This window comes from Anoplophora glabripennis, unplaced genomic scaffold (assembly GCF_000390285.2).
Source record: "Anoplophora glabripennis isolate ALB-LARVAE unplaced genomic scaffold, Agla_2.0 scaffold4, whole genome shotgun sequence".
Lineage (NCBI taxonomy): Eukaryota > Metazoa > Arthropoda > Insecta > Coleoptera > Cerambycidae > Anoplophora > Anoplophora glabripennis.
In genome coordinates, this window is record NW_019416568.1 from 3894519 (window position 1) to 3917228 (window position 22710).

The 22710-nt window shown below is 31.9% G+C and overlaps 1 protein-coding gene across 1 annotated transcript in view; it reads left to right on the plus strand.

Annotated features, from left to right (window-relative positions):
• Window positions 1-22343, plus strand: part of LOC108917473 (potassium voltage-gated channel subfamily KQT member 1) — a 68872-nt gene extending 46529 nt beyond the window's left edge. Inside the window, exons 5-13 of the mRNA XM_018724091.1 lie at window positions 2904-3030; window positions 3305-3480; window positions 4011-4268; window positions 12685-12918; window positions 16164-16377; window positions 17062-17197; window positions 19947-20103; window positions 20762-20884; window positions 22242-22343. Of these exons, the coding sequence (XP_018579607.1) occupies window positions 2904-3030; window positions 3305-3480; window positions 4011-4268; window positions 12685-12918; window positions 16164-16377; window positions 17062-17197; window positions 19947-20103; window positions 20762-20884; window positions 22242-22343 (1527 nt within the window). The remainder of the gene's footprint in view (window positions 1-2903; window positions 3031-3304; window positions 3481-4010; window positions 4269-12684; window positions 12919-16163; window positions 16378-17061; window positions 17198-19946; window positions 20104-20761; window positions 20885-22241) is intronic.
• The last annotated feature ends 367 nt before the right edge of the window (window positions 22344-22710 follow it).

Consider the following 22710-nt stretch of genomic DNA (forward strand, 5'->3'; position numbering starts at 1 on the left):
CACCCCTAGTGCTTTACTTTTGCCTTACCCTTTGAATATTCCCAGATATCCTGCCATTCCGGTACTTTTGGCCCACCCTGTATATTTTCTTGTTTCAATTGAAGTTTCCTTAATTCCTCTTTGCTCTCCCACTCTAAATATATTTTGGTCTTAAGTACAGCGATGTCAAGTTTCTTTATTGTTTCTAATAATATTTTATTTATAGTAACAACTTTTTATTGAAATTTGGTTTAGAAAATAATAATAAAAACAAAAACAACAACAACCACAACAACAAGAACAACAACAACGACAACAACAACAACGACAACAACAACATCATCAACAATAACAATAATAATAGGAAATCACATTAATTTCAAATATTTTTTATTCTGCAAGTTATTAATAGTAGGGTCTCATTAAATTCACCTCATTGAATGTTTCTAAAATAAGAATCATTACAGAGATTTAAACATAACATTATTTATAGTTTTTGAACTGCGTTATTAAATACATCAAATTTTTAATTACAATTAAATCAAATTCCTGCTGAAAATGAAATGTGTGTTACTGGAACCAAAAAACATTATTCTTTGCCATTTTCGTTTCTGTTTCTGGTTACGAAAATAACGTTTTAATCGAGAGAAAAAATTTCGATGTCATAACTACTCAGCCCGGAGAAAATCTATAGATATGAATATATGAGCAGAGCGTATACCATTTTTATTCGATTTATACAAAAAAATACATTAATATGAAATATTTCTATGTGAAAATGTTTTTCTAAGGGAATTTCCACCCCAACTTAATTCCCAAATGATCGTAACATTTTATACCCTTATTTGACACGTTAGATTATTACCGATAATTTTTTATAATTAAGCAAACACGTAATTTATGTACACCCTAGTGTTTGTTTTCTGGCTTATCAAACAATACAATGTAATTTATATACTTTTCACTAATAAAGGTGCTTGCTTACAACCAAGTATGGCATTTGTCGAATTCTGTATTTAAAAATGGAATTATAGAATTAATACCATTTCTTATAAAAATGAGTAGTAAAAGCTTCGGCAGAACGTAACTATTATTTTAAAAGTCATCACGGAATATAAACAACTCATTACTGACTGACAGGTACGGATGATACCATTTACCGCCATTAAGCGCTAGGCATCCGGAAACATTTGTTAACATTCTTTGGACATAAATCGCTTATAGATACTTTTAAGCCCACCGTCAGTAAAAGGTTAATGCAGTCGCTGCGTTGAATTCTGATTAATGCCATTTCATATTCAGCAAATCAATAGCTTTATAGCCCCATTTTGTTACAAATTCAAATCCTGTTTACGATGTGATCCGAGGAGAGAACGAAGGGATAAAATGTGCAGAAATCTTTATTGTAGACACTCTAAGGATTTGCTTCAAAGTATGTTGATAATTGTCTACAAAATTAAAGCAGCATTTTTAGAGAGAGATAATATTGTATGAATATGGTTCATTACCTTTCAACTTTTTTAACTTTACAAAAAGTTGGCTTGAAAATTAAAAAAATACAATATTTAGAATTATTAATGTTATATTTTATAATTTTTAAGTTTGAGAAAAAAAAATGCTAAGTAAAAAAGTTATTGCTATCAAATATAAGTATTTTATATTGATATGATATGTACTTAAGTTTTTTCAAAACAAAAAAGTGACAACAAACTTCGTGTATTTTATTTGAACACATGGTCCTCTATGGCAAGAAAGATATAGCCACATCGTAATTATGGCTTGTTCTAATAGCAATATATTTCTTATGATTATAGATAAACCTATGAAACCTTTAATTCTGAAAAAAAAACACTCTATTACACATTAATATGGCAACTTAATTTATTTTAGTCAGTATACCCTCTATTTAAAAAAGTTATCATTTAACGCCGTCTGTACACCATAGGATTTTCTAATTGAACTGAAGTTGTGCTGGTCTTTATATAATACCTTGATTGAAATATTTTCTCTTTCAGTCAACGTATAATATAATTAAACTACCATTTAGACCTAGCTTTTAAAATATTAGATGATAACATTTCTATAAAACTTTTTAATCCTTATTTTTACTACGAACAAAGGCGATAGGGACTTTATAGAAGAGTCGCCATCTAGTTTTTGAAAACTTAAGTTTAACTGGTTGTCTAACTATAACATACATTTATAAACAAAGATAATAGCGATCCAGAATATTAGTTGTATTCTTTTAAACAATTTTAACTGAGAGTAACTAAGATACTTACTTTATCTTACAATAGTATTTGTTCTTTTTACATTAATATGTTTAAAATTAAGTATAAAGAAGTTCAAAAAAAGTGATAAACATTGTATTTTATGGTATTCCATGTTATGTAAATATTCCTTAAAGATTTTAATAATTTTTTCCTCGGAAATGGTTGAGTTTAGGACCCATGTCATATACGGTTTTTTTTGTTTATTTTAATGTATTCTATCGTCTGTTAAAATTAAAGCAGTCAAACTTGTAACAGAGTGTATATGCAGAGAGAAATCTAAAATAAAAATCTAGCATCAAGGTAAAGACAAATTTTAAAAAGTTTTTCAAATTATTTATTGGATGTTTATTGATCTTTATTAATATAATTTGCGAATTTAGACAAAAATTTCTTTTAGATACAATATTTGAACGGTGTGTTCAGAATCTCTAATATTTTGGTGATATAAAATTCAGAAATTCCAAGACCGGTTTTAGAAATTAATTAGAGTTCACATAAAAAATTCCACTCTGTAAGCGGCTTTTTAAAAAAAATAAAAAAAAAATTTCTAAATTTACATGACATTATTAAAGAGGAGGATAGACATTTTTTAGTTAAAATTTGATGGTTTGCTACTTCTATAAATTTTGAAAAAATCATCTTCTTTTGCAGGAAATATGCCTTGTAGTATTTTTTGGTGCCGAGTATTTAGTACGATTATGGTCAGCAGGATGCAGATCAAAATACATGGGATTTTGGGGCAGACTACGCTTTATAAGGAAACCTATATGTATAATTGGTAAGTTAATAATTTACAAACTAATTTAGCTACAAAGTGAATAGTTCACAGTGCACTATTCCAATAAAGCCTTGGAAGAAGGTTCAACATAAACCAAAAACCCTTTATATCCTCTTGTAACGTATCAATAATTGAATAGATTGTGTTTTACAAATACTTCATGAGAAATCAAAATATAGGTAGAAACGGTGATGTGAGCAACTAAAGTCAATTTTGAAAAAAACTATCTGAAAACATTTGCAATATACCATTAATTCTATTTCTTATCTTACAGATCTAATAGTAGTAGTTGCTTCGATAGTAGTCCTCACATTGGGTTCCAATGGCCAAGTTTTCGCAACTTCAGCAATACGAGGTATACGTTTCCTTCAAATCCTTCGCATGTTGCATGTGGACAGACAAGGAGGTACCTGGAGGTTGCTTGGTTCCGTAGTGTTTATCCACAGGCAGGTTAGTAACGTCAATAATAATGCCTCAATACTTGAATATGTCAAACAAATTCGATTCCAATTGTAACTGAGTGTAATTATAGTTGTCTTTGTATTTGTGCACCATCTGGCCAAATGGTTGGTTAAAGTGTTACAAGAGCGTTGCATTTTTCCTAAATCGATTCTTAAAGGTTCAAGTATCTTTCAAAAAACATTGGATAGTTAAACGCAAAACTCGGAATAGATACAGACATCAAGTAGTTTAAGGCAAATTGGTATAATATACTAATCAAATTTATAATATATGTTTCAATATTGATCCACCAAATTATCTGGAAAATCATTATTGCAGCAAATTTTGAACTATAACCGACATCGTTTTTTGAAGTAGCTAATTGGAAAAATTGAAAAATGCAGCATTTTTATAGCTTGGAGCCAGACAGTGCAGTTTTTTGATAATTAAGACATTTTTAAACGTGTCTAATGTTGCTCCTAAGGGTTAAATGTTCATAAAAATGTATTACCGTTCAATTCATATTTAATTTGTTACAGGAACTTATCACGACGTTATACATAGGTTTCTTGGGCCTCATTTTTAGTAGTTACTTCGTGTACCTGGCCGAAAAGGACGCCGTTGATGAAGATGGCAAAACAACAGGGAGCTTCTCCAGCTACGCTGACGCTCTCTGGTGGGGAGTGATCACGGTCACCACGATAGGGTATGGTGACACAGTGCCTCGTACTTGGATGGGAAAGATTGTGGCGTCCTGCTTCAGTGTGTTCGCTATATCCTTTTTTGCTCTTCCAGCCGTAAGTGACATTTTTTTAACCATTAAATATAAAAGACCACCTCCTTAATAGTATTTTAAGGTTGCCCGGTATATAAAAACTTTTTTTATCAAATTGGTGTGTCAATTTGCTATCTCCATTTTAGTGTCAAATAAAGTAGGTAATTAGTATTTTTTTTATTCCGATACACTTCGTTTATTAATTGAAATAATATCAGTAAACCATTAGTTAAGCCTTTTCTTTTATAGCTTAAACAACTTTATCATGAAATTTACTAACAGTTGTTTCAATATAGGTATACAGAAATGATCATTATTCCTTTGCCTTGTTCCAAGTAAGGTAATATAAATAAATATTTATTCAACATACCACCAGAGTTAATATTTGATATACCTACATAGTATAGAAAATTAATTGCAATATACACGCAACTCTTGAATTTATCATTAGTGAGACTGCCACTAATGAGAGACACAATCGATAGAGCACTTTTTAAGCGGGATTAGAATTTAGAGCACACGTGCCTTATTTAAATTCATATTTTTCCTTATTTCAACGGTATGTAAATTATATGTTAATATTCATAATCAGAGTTAAGGTCATTATTTAGAAAAAGAAGTCGTTTAATTTACAAGATTATTCTGAAACAAATGATAAACAACGTACAGTAAAAATGTCAAATAAATGTTTAGTCCCTCCATTCCATATAAAACTTTTCAGATTTAAGCTTTATCCGATCAATAGCTTGTTGAATGCAACGACCAAACTGTGCTCTACATATTTTCCTGGAGTTATGAATGTGGCGCAGTATTTTATTCATCGGAGCGCTCTGCCGTAAAATATATCCAGAAAAGTAAAGTAGGCATTACAGTACAAAATTTTATGACATACATTTTGTAAAAGTTCTTCAAATTTGCACAGTGATTTATTCGAAAACATCCATTGCTTCTTATCTTTGAATAGTGTCATTGTATATTTTAAAAGTGGGAATGGATAATATTGGTATACATACGGGGCCAGTTCAGAGAATAACCGAACTTCTTGAATTATTATTTTATATGAGAAGATATGGCAAGCAGATGATCAGAAATTACTGAACATTAATATGTATACCAACAAATGTTAGTTAGCATCATACAGTAAGAGAGAAACCACCACCCAATTATTTTCCAAATGAGTCACGCTATCTCATCTGTCCCATTTGTTGCCACCATCTTACTGCGACATCAATAAAACGACGCTGAATTCAAAGTAAGCCCCAGAGAGAATTACTATCTATCTTCCAGTATCCGAGATTTTAGCGAGAACGCAGCGGATTGATATTTTTTATGGCACAAAATTTACTCCTGTCGTTATTCGTGAGCCTATATGGGAAAGAATATATGCAATCTGCCTCTCAAAAGAGTTTCCTATTTCCTGTTTTGTCTCTTTTATAGTACGGATGGATTCATCTAGAAATATTCAAGTATGACGCGATTTCTTAAGTGTGGAGTGTGCTACGCATTTCTAACCTAATGTTCAAGACGAACATTTATATAAAAAGTATGATGAAATTACTAGGTTTGGAAGAAACAGGTTTTCAACTTATGTAGATATTCGATATTAAAAAGTATACAAAAATGAACCAACAAACTTCAAGAGCTAATAGAATAGTTAATGAACTTATGTCAAATATTTTTGCCACATGTCCGTTATGTCAAAATGAGGTAAATGAGAACTGCTGATTTTCATAGAACCCACCAAATACGGCTATTAAATGTACTCCCGAAAAACATCACAGCAATCACTACAACAATGTATCACAAACTGACTTTCGAATACAGTCCGGTTTCATAAGAAACCTACAAACTCGTAAAAAGTGTTACATAATTTTTTGTTAAGTAGCTGCCGCGATAAAATACATGTATTTCAGCAGTTCCAAAACAGTTTTAAACAAATTTTTAATTAGCCTCTTTTTCTATAACCTTAAATTTCCGATACAAGTTTGTGACATCAGTTAACTCAGTTTTTGCTAAATCCGTTTTATATCAATACTTGCAATTGGTGTATATGCTGAGTATGCATTTTTTATGCGAGTTAAACCAACTAAATTCAAAAACACGAATACAAAAAGGACAAATAAGAACTTCAATTCTCCCTTACATGAATAAAACTTGACGGAATAGATGGCATACCAATTTATTGTCACCCTTTCATATCTCAGGATAACATCGATTTCTAGCATCTCACTGCGGTAAAATCTGGTCTGGAAATACTTTACTATAGGAATAATTGAAAACTGAAGGTAGACACGTACAGAGCTAAGGAGATGGAGAACGGATATCTCGTTTGTATATTTTTTCCATCAGACCACAAGCCCGGGAAGGTACGAGGGATGACCGAAGTTTATGAACGTAAAGGGTATCCCAAAAGTAATGTAGCATTTGCTGCTTTATAAACGTAATTGCTACTCCAGGCATGGTAAACTGCTTGACTGCTAGACCGATACAGTCAACTGTCAAATATGCTGGGGCTACAAAAATGTTTTCTAACGTTTTTATTTTTCCACTCTAATCGATTCTGGCTTTCAGTCTGACACTTTACGAAGCAGAATAACATTCCAACCGCTTGATTTCCCATCGAGGCTGTTTACCATGGTTGGTTTTTATGTTTTCACCTTGACTTGTACCTGTTCATGCTCAGATGTACATTTGATTTAATGGGTTTACGCATTTGATATAATATCCATGCCTACATGGTGGATGAATTGAATTTTAAAAAGTAATTACTTTTTCTTAATACCTAGAGATCTGCTTGAGCAAATGGGAACATTCAGAAGCAGCCCTAAAAACTCGGACTGATCTTTTACTTTGAAAGAAAAGTTAATTCATTACACATCGTTATAAATAAATTATGATATTTAAATTTTTAGCTTTAAAAAATTGAGTTACAAATATGATTGAGATTAAATTCGTATATACGTCGTAAATCTTTAATGGCTCTTCTATTAATTGCCTACTGGTCAGCCACCGATAGGAAATTTATTACTATAGGTCATAAACACGCACGCACAAAAAGAAGTGCATCACGTTTATATAGCGTGCAGTTAATACATAAGTTACAAAAATCAACACCGTCAAAAAAGCTCCAAAGCCAGATTAGTCTGTAATTTTTTTCAGGAAAACCTACTTTCTACTTTCGTGAGAGTGGTTACGTATTTCGCTAAAATATTTAGAAAGCATTTGTACACAAGTTTATGATATTTGAAATATTACAATGATGGAATTGCAAAACACCCTCTAGCTAATTACAAAAAAAAAATAACAACTATTGCTCAATGAAGATGTTTTGAATACTTATACATACGATATCATTTGCTAATAATTTTTATCACAAAACTGTAACTATAAAGGCTTCTTAAATACAAATGTTATTTCACATAATGTCTTGGCGCCTATAGAATCACATATAGATTAGCCTAACCAGAACAATATTGCACTGGGAAAATAGATGATTATTTGCAATTGCATTAAATATACTTCAATATATCACAAGCCAACGTTTCTAAAACCTTTTCGGTTTCCCTTATAAAAACTTTTAATTAAAATAACTGTAGAAGATAACCATGTTAGTTCAAACCAAGAAGAAGTGTACAAGATTTAATATTAGCACTTAGACAAGCAACTGAGAAGAAAGCCTTGAGTGAGAAAACAGACACACACTTACTTTATGGACATCCAGATGGCTAGATTTAATAGAGATAATGTTTGTGATATATTAAAGAGAAAGAGGATAAGCAGTGAGAAAAGTGTTTGCCTGAAGACTAGGAACAAAGAATTGAGCCCATTCTTAGGATAAATCAGGAGGAATGGAAGGAATTTTGAACTGAAAGAACTCTATTGTTTTTCCTTGTTATAATCAATGCCTCGAAATGAGCTAAAAAAAAAGAAAAGGATGGAAAATGACGCTTTAGGACATTGCAGATTACAAAGTGTAGAATTGCTTGATTTAATGTTTATCGGCGATAAAATAGAGCAGAGATAGAGCAGAGAATTTCAATGCTGTGTACTGAATCCTAAGGAAGATTTAAAAAAATAATCGAAAAAATAAATAAAATTGGAAGAATCTTCAAACAAGTAAATAAGTAAATATAGAAGTAAGTAAAAAAGTAAATATAGACTGATTTGGGTCTATTTTTTCTATTTTAAAATTACATGAAGATGCAGCACATGTGGTAGGTATCATCAGCAGAAAACATTTTTGTACCACAGCTCACAACTAATTCGGTATGTTATTTAAATCCTCCCCGCATCCATCTTCCAATATCATGAAAACAGTTCTGAATACATTTTCATATATTCTCTAGTTTCATACCTACAAATATTGAAACTTTTTAAATTATTGGAGATACAGGAGGTAATTTTATAGTAAATTTAGTTAAATCCTGCAAATCAGACTGGATAAATTCCACAATTTAAGAATACAACCAACATACTCGCTAGGAAAATGACATAAGGTGCGGCTTCTGACATAAACCGGTTTTATTTAATGACCTTCTCTTAAATTCCCAAAGGTTGTAGACAAATCATGTTTGACATTTCAAGAATTATTTGCGGCAAAATACTCCCGTTATAGTTTTTACACAGTTGTGGAACTATAAATCAAGCCAACCTTTAGAAGGAACTTTTACGAGTTACGAGTCCCGTGTGTAGAATCCAATTTATAGTATAAATCAGGGTGTTCCAACCACATTAATCTTGTTAGGAGCATCTCTCGTTCGGGCCCCGGTTAACGCATTATCTGCCGGATCAGGTACACAATCATGTACTCAGCCGTAGGTGTATTACACAGGGTGTCACAATTCTAATCTGCCAAACCCAAAAGTGAACTTTATTTTGGTACAATGTACCTACTTAAAATATTGTATAGTTAGGAATCTATGTCTCCTTTAATCTATTTTTTGGAATGTAATAATTAAGTACATTTTTAAAATAATAATTAACAATAATTGTTTATCGGTCTAACAAAAATAATATTGATTACAGGGCTAAATTACACAGAAATAAACTAAAATTATGATCATAAATTTTTAGGGTTAAACTTGTCCTCAAGGTTATGTCTTCATAACTTTTGCATATCCTAGTTTTATGTAATTTTATTACATTTTCCTGAATCTGCAATCGATTCTGAACAAATAATGGTCTAATAGCTCAAAAATGGACCGTTTTCGAGTAAATTAGGTCTAAAGTATCGACTGCATTAGTTCGTAGAAAAATGCATGTAAAGACTTTATTTCTTGATATCTAGTAGGCACCTGTTATTATAAAAAACAAAGTTGTTTACAAGCGTACATGTCAAAATTCATTACGGTACTCGAAGTTACGAGAAATTAAGTTTACAAAACAACAAGATATTAAGTGTTACCAAATTTTCCAACAACGAATATGCCGATTCATTGGTGGCCTCACGAGAGTATGTACGCAGGTTTCCAAACAGAAGGCAACCTTCACAGCACGTATTCCAACGAGTTTTCCAAAGAGTCCGTAAGACCTGGAGTGTTAAAATTGGAAATACCAGAATAAGAGGTAATTTGAAAGATGCAAGCATTTTAGAAGAAAATGTAATAGCTGCTGTTGTTGATGATTCCACCAGTGTCCGAAGAATATCAACGCAAGTAGGTATTCCACGGAACAGCGTCTGGAGAATTTTAAACTGAGAAGAACTGCAACCATACCATACCACCTACATAAAGTACAAACTTTGCATCCTGGTGATTCCGAAAAAAGGATACAATTTTGCAAGTGATTGTTAGAAAATATCGATAAGTAACGACGAAAATTTCCATCTAAAGATATTGTGGAGGGATGAAACTATATGAGAAATGCTATAAATAATTTAAATTATTTTAGTTCCGCTATATGTTAACCAAATATTAAATAATTCTTAGAAAACTTGTTTAGTTTCTTCATATTCATTGAGCCGCAGCTACATGGGAAACTGTACCTTAACGGTAAAAAACAATATTTATAATGACAGGTATCTACTAGATAACAAGAAATAAAATCTTTACATGCATTTTTCTACGAACTAATGCAGTTGATACTTTAGACCTAATTTACTCGAAAACGGTCCATTTTTGAGCTATTAGACCATTATTTGTTCAGAATCGATTGCAGATTCAGGAAAATGTAATAAAATTACATAAAACTAGGATATGCAAAAGTTATGAAGACATAACCTTGAGGTCAAGTTGGCCTAGGCCGCCCCTGGCGTCAGATCGAAATAAGCACCATGTAGTTTTAATGACCTTTAATAAATGTACACTTCACACAAAAATTACTTAAATCCTTGAAGGGGTTTTTGAGTTATTGCGGAAAAATTTTATTATGTTTTCTAAACAACACCCTGTAGCTCAGTGAGAGTGCACCGCATAAAAATATTTTATAAGAATTTTAACCTTATTTTGATCTGGTCTACCCCCTGGTTATTTTTGTATGCTGACACTGGGACACCCTGTATACCAGCTGATAAATAAGTAGAAAATCATTTTTGGATTGATAATTCATTTTTGACTCGGCAAATTATTTTGTTCGATAGCGATATAATTGGTTTCTTCCCCAGCCACGCTCAGCATTTTTCACGGCTAAAAATCTCACGCTTGAGTTTTCTTAAAGATGCTATCTGACGTTTTTATCCGCTTGGTAAATTGTGTGCAATCTGCTACCGTCCGACTGTTTGCTTCCATGAAGCCGATTTCATTTAGTATTTTAGATCGACCCCTTTTTAAAGATAGAACAATTGAGATGGACCAGCTTACAAAGAATGCTAAGTAAATTTCTCCCCAGAAAAGAACTGTGTTATACGAAGGTGCCTAGTGCCTACAGCAAAATTTTCGGTAGGTGTATAAGTTTAATATAATAATTTATAAATCTAGATAACGTAAGGTTATTCCCAATTTATTTTTGGATACCTACGTTCTGCTATTGTGTTTAGGAAATTGATTCTATTCTGACCTTTCTCGGGTCCTTTTGGTATTTTGTTATACCCTTGTCTAAATTGAATCGTAGAGAAAACACAACGCGTGATTTTATCTATGTGAATACATTTAATATCACCAAATTTAGTTGTTGGCAAAGTATATTAAAATACCAGTTTGGTTTTAAAAATACGATTTAAAATATACGAGGCAAGCTCATTAAATAATAGGAATTGTTTAAAAAATGAGCTTGTGTCCTATTTTGCAACATAGTTCTTCTTTGTAACAAATCCCTTTTGTCCATAAACTTGAGGATGTCATTTGTCAAGGTCTTTCGGTATGAGTTTTGGTGTATGAAGATAGCGCTTTACTTTTTGATAAAACTGAAAGAATGGTTGTGCTTTTTCCGGAAAGCTAGATTGTTTTGAAGATTTTGCTGTTGAGAAAAATCTAATATCTTTCGCGGTTTTCCGAAAAATGCAGAAAAATCAAGTGTGAAATTAGCCTCTTATTTTTTGAAAAGTTTAAAAATATGGTTATGATGAAATTGTGCTAGCTTTGTATTACATTGTGTTTATTACTTTTGCATTTAAAACAAAATTTGTATATGATTTTGAATGCTTTTTCATTCTGGTTTTGATTTCTTAGTTTCTATTTTCTTCTGATTCTGGCAAATTAAAAAGAATGTTACTAATTATCATATTGTCATCTATTTTTTACTTTAGCTTTTTTAATTATTATTAATGGACTAAATTTTGTAGTTTTCTGACATGTAGTGTAATATTAGTCCATTTTTATATGAAAACTTGTAAAATTACTGTAGTATCTGATCTTGTGTGGATTTTTCAAAAACATTCTTTAATTTTTGATACATGTAGTGATCATAGTCATAATTTTATCCAACACTTGTATATGTACCTATACCGTAACACACTAGTACCATAAATAAGCTATATTATATTATATAACATGTGTTTTATAGCAACTGATGTAACTGTAGTCTCTGGGCTTTCGCATCTTTTCTTTTCCAGAAAGATTTTTCGTCTTCACTTCTTTGGGTTTTCAAAATGGATTATTTTGCTACTTCATATACAGTTTTTACTTGGTTTAATTTCTAATTAAGTAATTGCAAATTTCATAGTCTATTGACAGTTAATTGACAGTCAATCGATGGTACTCATCTGTACCTTTCAACCTTTCATACGTAGTTTCTTATGTAAAAAACTTTGAAAATAAGAATTCTGTTCATATCACACAACTCTTGATGATTGGCATGAGGTTACCCAAAAAATGCCAGAAACCTGAAATCTCTTTGATTTGAAAAAATCAGATCTGATCTAAAAGCCAAAATTTCTGTCGGCCTGTGTAACCAAACAGAACACAGTTAAATATAAGAACTATAAATATCTGTTAATTTACCTATTCAACATTCCGTTTGACGCAAAAATGCAATTGCAATGACGTCTCCCCATTTCATTTCAGGGTATACTAGGGTCCGGCTTCGCACTTAAAGTTCAACAGAAACAGCGCCAGAAGCATTTCAATCGGCAGATCCCTGCAGCAGCCATGCTGATCCAGTGTCTGTGGCGGTGCTACGCCGCAGACAAAAGTTTCAATTCCAGGGCCACCTGGCAAGTGTACCTCAACGATGTAACCCCAACAGCCAACAATACTTCCGGTGCGGGAGGTAGTAACTATAACATGCCCTTGTCCAAGGTAAGGTTGAGCTAGAGATGCAATGCTTTTGTTCGCTAGCATTCGTTAGATCGAGATAATTAGTTTAAGGGGCGAAAAGTAAGATAAATTTATTTGGATCAATAAAACGTGTGCGAATGCCATATAACGACATTTCATTTCATCTTTCTGTAAAAAATTGTTATCCAGAGACCATGGATTGACATTATTTTCAAGACTAATGATGAACGTGGAATGAAAAGTCACATAAATCAGTTATATAGGGTGTTTCATTAAGAATGGGACTCGACTTAATTAGGAATTTTCTTACGTCAAAATTATGTGACTGATATGTTGTAATCAAATATAACTTCTCTTGAATATTGCAATTTTTTTTAATTTTGTGTGTTCTACAACGACAATTTGGAGCAAAAATATTGAAATCTTGACTTATTTGACGTATAGTAGTATTACAAAACCAAACCGGTTTTGATTTGGAATATTTTAAAGCTTAAAATGTATGGGACTTAATTTCTCCAACTTCAAAACAACAAATATACAAGGTGTATAAATGAAGGAGCAGTAGTATTTAACCCTACTAGCCAAGAATGGCCATGACTTGGTTACATATTTTCCATTTTATTTCTTATTTTTCTTTCCTTGACCATATTCCTTTTCCCTTCTAAGTCTCTTTCCATCATTTGTATTCATTTGATCCGTAGTCTGCTTTTCATCTGCTACTCTTCCTCGTTGTTCCTCTCGCCAGTATTTGTTTTGTTCTCTCTTGTTCCAATCTTCCCACATCCTCCAGTCTCTTGATTCTTTGTGTTCTGACATGTGTCATAGATGGCTTCCTATAGATTTCCATTACCTAATTCATTTGTTCTTCTATTTTTCAAGTTTGGCTTTCTGTTGTCTCCGTGTATTTTGTCTAAAAAGTTACTAGGGAGTGTTTTTCTTTCATGTTCATCTTGTTTCATTTCCATAAACAAAGGGATGAAGAGCTTGAGTATTTTCATTTTTAAATTATGTATTTGCTATATTCACTCAACTTGAAGCAAATTTTCCATTATTATTGGACCAAATTACGTAAAGAACAAACAAAGCGACTTGAGACTTCTACCGGTAGGTACAAAATCACAACTATTTTTTAAATCTCCCTTAAAAACAAAACATTTTCGAAATACTGCAGAAATTCCAAAGTTTTTATTAAATGTTTTCTGTAATTATGTACTTGCGTCGTTTTTTATTATTTTTTATTTAATTGGGTATTTCTACTACACTTTTCATTTAACATTCCAAAAGTTGTAGCCAATCACATTTTATTAAGGAATGTTTATTCAATCGCCCAACTTTGACCTCATCTCCCATCAAAGTGTGTCTCTTTCTTAATTATTAAACACTCTGTATAACTTGAACATCCCATACTGAGAGGGATTATATTGTTGTATATATATTGTATAGTGTACATTGCATGAATATGTTACGCTAGAGTTAACAGATAATGTTAATTATACATAAGTTCAAACTTCATTTATTTCTAAAGCCCTATTTCGGTTTTAATTTTCTGTTCAGCGAAATGTGCAGTCATGCGAATATTTATTAATTCTGTTTGTAAATTTAAAGGAAAGTCAGTTTATTATAAATATAATAAACATATAAATCCAACAGAATACATTTTTAGGCAAAATTATATGCATATATTTTCAAAAATTAATATCTACTTATAAGTATGTAAGTAATAAGTTATAACTTTTTATCCAAATACAAGAATAAATATTTTGGTAATAAAATTCAAATTATGTCCGCGGTACTGCCAATTTTTTTATTATTGGGACAGAAGTTGATTAAATTGCGAATGTTGTAGCAATCCCTCTGTTGATAAAAATGCATTATATGCATGAAACAATCAACTGTGTATATTTATGAGAGATGTAGATATTTGTCAATTTATTTTACCACATTGTATCACTGTAATCTTGAAATTATGATAATTTAAACATCATCAAATAATACATTCAAAATATGTCATATTGACAAAGATCTCGCTTTTTAGTTCAGCATATATAATAAAGTTATGAATACATAACCTTGAGGACAAGTTGGCCTAGACCAATCCTGGCGTCAGATCAAAATAAGCACCATTTAGTTTTAGTGACTTTTAATAGATGTACACTTCACCCAAAAATTACTTAAATTCCTGAAAGGGTTTTTTAGTTATTGCGGAAAGTTGTTATTACTTTTTTCTAAACAACACCCTGTAACTCAGTGAGAGTGCATCGCAGAAAAATAATATATAAGAATTTTAACCTTCTTTTGGTCTGGGCTACCACCTGGTAAATATTTGTACGCTGACACTGGGACACTTTGTATTATGCAGAAAAACAATTACATTCCTTTAGTCTAATTATTTTGAAACACCATATTAATAATAAATACATCAATTAAATTATAAATAATCATATTATTTACTAGTAGCAAAAATAAGTCAGGACTAATGCATTGTTACATACTGGCTGATTTATTAAAACTATTCATAGACATTTTTATATGTAGGTATTTAACCACAGATTACCTTCATCAAAAGGAAAAACATTTATATTTTCAATCGTAGAGTAAATGAGATCTCAAGATTTTTCCATACTTTCTTAGCAAGAAGTTTGTGTTTTCTAATGAATCTGTTTAAAAATTCATGTTGACCGGGAAAGCCGTTGGGTAGAATAAGCGTATTTAGGAGTCGCTTAAAAATTTATTAAACACTTTCAACTTACACCCACGAAGAGAGACGAAGTGAAGTTTCGAGCGATCTGCTAGGCGGCAGATTTATCTGTCATTTTGGCACGTACTTAGTGGCGTATGAGTGGCATTTCTAGTACCGAGTTTGCATAAAATCTTCAGCGCTTCTCGTGGGTGGTCCACAAATTATTTTTTATATGCACCACTTCATATTAAGGATTTTTCAGTTTCTTGTTTTCTTTACGTCTAATTCAAAGCCCGCGTCAGTTAAGGAACTAGATCGCTATAAAAACAGTTTGTATATTGTATGCGTAGATTCCAAAATGCTGGCGGACCTGATATGTCACTTAGTAAGTCGGCTAACGGTGTATCTCCGTGTGTGGGTGCCTAATGTACATTGTTTTGATCGTGGCCTTTCGAAATAGGAAATATACACCATCGCTGTACATACCAAATCGCTAACCCATGTATATACATGTGTAGTATTTGTTAAGCTAGTTTTAGATGCAGTGTTCGATGTATTGGTGTTAAGTATCCATGCGTTGGGTCAGTCCCTTATATTACAGGTGGCCAAGAAAGCGTCCGTTCTGAAACGAAGAAAATCCCGCAACCGCATGGAAGTAAACACTTCCGGCAATAGGACGGAAACGAACACACCTGGCCCCGGCACTCCGCTGACTGACACTCCTGCCGTCCAAGGACAGAACGCCAGCAGGACTCTCTCGGATACCGACGTCGTGTTTTATATGGAGGAGCCTAAAGCCGGTTAGTTGCGTATACAGAACTAAATAAAGTTTTTGACACACTTGCGTTTTTTAGCACACTAGCGTTGTTGTACGTTCTATGAGGTAATCACGCGACTGGAAATCGCAAGTGTGGGATTGTGAACTTTCTCGTGAATTAACGTAACGATTGAAAACCTCAAGAGTCGCGGGTAAATTAAACGACAAAAAACTGAACATGGATTATTTTCAGGTCATATCTTCTAATCATACCAAACACCACAAACTCTATGTAATACAACCTTATAACTCATTACACAAGCAGGATGATAGGCGTCTATTCTATAATAAATGAAAGGAATACCTGCCTTGTCCCAATTAGACTCCTAATAATCCCGTTTGATATTTACCTCCCAAATAATTAACGTCGTTTTCTTGGTACCTGATGTATTGTCCCTTAATATTATGTTGTCACAAAAAACTAAGAATTTTGAATTGAGTACAGCTATACCTATTGTTAAAATGCCTAGCTTATAAACCCAATGGATTTAGATTTGTGAATATAACCAACATAAGTCGACATAAAAAGTGAACGGCAGAGGATTTTAACCTTATAGGTTGGCCAAGTACAATTCGCAGCCTAGATTTTTTGTAGGTTTGTGGATTTAAAGCAAATTTGATTCCCGGGGGAACTAAAAGTGGCTTTCATTTTGTTTTTCATTTTAAGGGACTCCAAATAGGGTACGTCGAGGTGAGAGAGAAAGCGCTAGAGGAGCTGTATTTACAAGTCAGACAAGCACCGTGACGGAAGCAGCCAGCGACGACATCGACGACTTGGACGCGGAGTTACCTAGAGTTACACAGTAAGTTCGGTGCATATTACGCTGTGTTGCACATTTGGCACATTTACTGAAATTCAGGCTTTCATAATATACCTGCAGAAACGTCATTGGTTTAACCAAACTTAATTGAAATAGTATGTAAGCAGCATATTCCCATTTACCTATTGACATTCTAAACTCAAATTATGCTATATCAAATATGTATCGATTCCTATATACAACTTGTGTAAACTTGTGTAAACTCGTAAACATTTCGTTTTCAATAGACAGGATGTTAAAAGTGAAACGGTAATGTTTGTTTTAAATTCCAAGCATACTTATAATTGGATTTGAGATAATTATGTTATTTATCTGAATTAGATTTAAAATAAAGTAAAATTACAAAAGATAATATACAGGGTGTTCCTAAATATCATGTACATAAGGGAGTAATTCTTTGGCCTATTTCATGACTAAAAATTCATATGAACATAGGTCCGCAAACTGTTCGTTACCGGTTTACAGGGTGTTGAAATTTTAAGAATTTTTTAGTTTTTTCTCCATAGCTTCTACAGTTTTTGATATATTTAGCTCAAATTTGGAATATAGGTTACGCTATAGGGCTTACACTATTGGCCAAATGGTTGTGAAATTCTACAGAGTGATATTTTTTCGGGATTCATACCCTCTTTTCTTCCTCTGAACTTTTGTGCGGTGCGCCGCTGGTAGATTCTAAAATCAAAATTGAATTTTATGTTTTGTTGAGAAACTTTTTGGTATCATGATTTTTTCGTATCTCCGACTGTTATCGAGAAAAAAATAAAAAACGATTTTGTGTAATTCATTAAATGAAATTGAAATTCCTAAGATGGTCCACTAGGTCCTGGATTTATTTGCATAATCTCGCATTTGAAATCGTAACTTGGGTCTACATATGTTTATAAATTAAAAGTTTAAGTTATAAACTGTAAGGTGTAAAATTGTTTTAAATATTCATTATAATCTCTTAACAATGCCAAATTTGACGAATTTTGAAATGGCTGAAATGAATTTCATGTATTCTATGCATTGCGAATGGAAATGCAAGAGAAGCTCTGCTAGACCTCTGGACATGGAGCACTATCCCAATAGAATGACACCTGATAAACGAATATTCTTAAATATTCGTAGGCGTCACTTTCGACAATTGTTGTAAGGTAGTTTCCTTGTTATGGTTATTATTTAGATTTTTTGTATTGTAATAAATCATTGCTACAAAAATCGGGTCATCCCAGCTTTTAACAGGTATTCGCGAATAAACTGACAAAATTAATAGAAACAAGAGATTCTCTAAATAAATCCAGAGCCTACTGGACCATTTTAAGAATTTCAATTTCATCTAACGAATTACACAAAATAAAAAAGAGAAAAAACTAAAAAAATCTTAAAATTTCGACACCCCGTAGATTGCTAGCGAAGCGTTTGCGGACCTATGTTCATATGAATTTTTAGTCATGAAATAAGCCAAAAAATTACCTCCTCCCTTATGTACATGATATTTAGAAACACCCTGTATATTATGTATTTAAAAAATAATTTGAAGTTTTGACACTTTTAGTAATAATTGACGTGGTCTAATATTTCATCATCTACCTCGAATATTATTTAAAAAATCACTCTTGCAAAGCCCTTACTAGCTCTGTTATAATAGAAAGTCAAATTTGAAATAACCGGAAAGAAAAAAAATACGAATAAAAGTCACTACGGTCACACCTGGAACTACGCCCCTGTATGTACCACAGTCGTCATACATGTAAGTTTATGAAAAAAATCAGAATAACGCAATATCTCTATTGATTAATAGTTATTGTAATTGCATGTAAGGGTAACTAATAAACGGTTTGTGCATGATTTTGTTTTTAATTTTGGTTGTCATTAATTACTTTATTTAGATACTATTAATTATGTCGCCTTTTTTTAGTACATTTTTAACTACTAAACGATAATTGTTATTTTAATAAAAAAAATACCTACCTCATTTTTAATTAACAATATGTTAGAACAGCCACAGTAATTATTAATATATAGGTACTATATGCAAGATATATTCCTGGAACATGCAAGCTATATTTATCATTATCAGACTTTATCATAAGCTTCCAACTTCTACAACTGATTACACCCACAAATTAACTTCCCTCAGTCAGTATCGTGTACGTACATGAGAGAATGTTCGTGGTATATCTGAACATTGTAGATACTGTACTTCAATGATGGCAAAATGTCAGAGATCAACTTCGAAGTTAAATCACATATGGTAGTAAAGGTTTTTCATACCAACTTTATTCCTTATTACTATTTATCTGAATATTAAATAACAAAATTTATGACTGTTCCAAAAAAAAAATGGATCAATATTCCTTATTACTATTTATCTGAATATTAAATAACAAAATTTATGACTGTTCCAAAAAAAAAATGGATCAATATTCCTTATTACTATTTATCTGAATATTAAATAACAAAATTTATGACTGTTCCAAAAAAAAATGGATCAAAGGTAAACTGCAGAATGCTAATGTTAATAGAGATTTTAATCAACGCCGTCAATAAAATATGTTTTAGAGCAAATAATTGACGCTCCTCAGTTCACACAGAAGTTATGAACAACCAGAATAAAACAGAAATGTTCCCTAATGATGAATTATTTTATCGATGATTCAGTTCAAACGAGAACCTTTCGCTTTCGTGTTTATTCACCGAAGCGATTATCATCCGATTTGTCCATCTGAGATTAGCCTTTTCATTTCAGACTAACTGAAGCGCACAAGAACGCCATTCGTGCGATCCGTAAAATCAAATATTTCGTGGCGCGCAGGAAGTTCCAGCAGGCCAGAAAGCCGTACGACGTTCGGGACGTCATCGAGCAATACAGCCAGGGACATCTTAACATGATGGTGAGAATAAAGGTAGGTTACTATTATTACTATTTGTATTATTAGTTTTTCACAGTTTTCTCTGGATATTTCTCAATATAGACGGACTAAAACTAAGTCCATCAGAGTTCATTTCACTTGTTTTTGTTGCTAAATTATTTCTGCTTCTATTGTCTGTTCTTCATATTTTTCTTTCTTTTCCGAGTATTTTTTCGTTATATTTTGGTCAGATAATACTGCGCTATATCAACTGTAAGTGATATTTCCCGTTTTATTCCAAATTACATCCGGTCTGTTCTATCCTCACTCTAATTTTGAACATATTTTAATTAATAACATGTTCAATTAATATCTTTAAATTTTGAAAACAGTTTTCTTCGGTATCTTCTGTACAGTTACAATCGATGCATTAGAACTAGCTAGAGTGTTCTCTATGATCATCCCAATTTTAATTGTACGTAGGAAAAGAAGATATTAAATGACTTTCTCTTCTATTCTGGTCTTACTATTATTATTTTTTTCGATGCATTAAAAGTTTTGTATAAACTAAAACAGTACCTGTTCCAAACTTTACTTAAATCTAATGGTTCTCAAAAACTCTCTAGGGTATACATTTAATTATTCCAAGAATAAACCTTCTTCAACATTGACTGGATTATATCAATCATAGTTATATTGCCATACCTTTCAGGAACTTCAGCGAAGACTAGACCAAACGCTTGGTAAACCAGGAAGCTACCTCGCTGGAATTGACAGGGTTGGCAACGTTAAACCTATGACGGTGGGAGCCAGGTTATACAGGGTAGAGCAACAGGTAATTGTTTCATGAAGACTGTCTCATTGTTTTGCATATTATGACTACCAACGTTCATTGATTTTCTACTTTTTCAAATAATATTTTCTTTTTCTTTTCCTTTCAAGTTGATGACAAATATTTCTGAACTGAATCCTATTGAAATGAGAACTGGTAATTAATCTCATAGATATCTACTTGTAGATCCTGATACTGCATTATTACTTGTGTAATAATATAACTAGAAAAATGATATTAACGTTATGAACTACCAAAAATAAGATATCTAATGTTAGTTACATACAAAATTATACAATTGGAAACATACTCGTTTGATTTCGGTGTCGGGTTTGATAATTTGATATGGTCGTTACGTTAACTGGCGATTAAATCAAGAGTCATATGTAACCTGGTGTGACCGATACAATATCTCTAGTAAAGTTGTCTGTCTTTGTCACATCTGTCGTTTAGGTTCTGTAATATTCAATCTAATGAAACATTGTAACCTATTGAATTATGAAAGGGAACGTGATCAAACATAGTATGTGCTGAATTGCAAGATACTTGAAGGACAGTATTTATTTAATATAAAAGTTAAATAGAGAATAAATTGGTTTCGCAATTTGTTCCTTTGATCTGGATGAAGAATAGTAAATTATAGTTCTTACATCACTGGTCAAAACGAACCAATTTTATAAAAATATAATTTCTAAAACCGTGTTATGCATAGAAATAGAATTACGTATTGTTTTAAAATTAATTTCTTCTTGCATTGCTTACCTTATACAGGCTGTCATTACTTCAGCATGAGATAGAGTACCGAATCATAAATGAACAAAAAAGTTGTGTAAGATTAACAGTTTTTAAAATACAGCGAGTATTAATATTGGGGAGTTTCATCATAACGTGACAACAGCGCTTAACTGAATGTTACACAGCTGATGTACACCACGTGTACACGCGGCAGACTTGTCCTACGGAATAACAAAAATGTAAACATTATTGTGAAACATTTTGTAAATTTCAAGACAATTGTTTTCTAGTTTTTAAATAAAAAAATAAAATGTATCGCTTTGTAGTACGAAGATAGTGTTGTGCTTAAATTGTTCAAATTATGAATTTAAAAAATATGTAATTAAAGTACCCAAAGATTCACGTCGTCCAAATAGTCATACGTATTAAAAATAATTTAGGTACTTACCAAAAAGCAAAATTTTGATCATTTTTTTCTCGGAAATGGCTGAAGGTTTTTTTTTTTTGTTTATTTTAATGTATTCTATCGTCTGTTAAAATTAAGGCAGTCAAACTTCTAACACACTTCATTGCTTAGAACGCTCCAGTCTCTGAATTGCTACTGATTAGAATTTACTTTTTGCAGTTGGGATCAATGGATAAGAAATTAGAGACTGTATTACACGTTCTGAATGTGTTAGCACAAAAGCAACATATTGCGGTTCGACCAATTGAAGAAAATGTTTGAACAAATCCATATAATTTTGTAAACAATCCGTATTTTAACAAACGTACAATTCATAATACTTTATAACATTGTGAAATAGTTCTAATACATTTATTTGCTCTAATAAAAGTTCATTATATGTTATTGGATAGATCATCACCCAATAACAAGCTAATAAAAAGAATATTAAGAATAGGTATCATATAAGGACAAACATATAATTAAAAATATTAACTCTGAAATTGTTCCAAAATAATAGTTATCAAAAATAGTACACAAGTAAATTGAAACACATTTTGAAGTTGATAAATTCTATTGACAGAGCTTAGAAGTAATTGGTAGTTGATTTATATATTTATATCTTTGCCTATTCAATAATATAAAATGA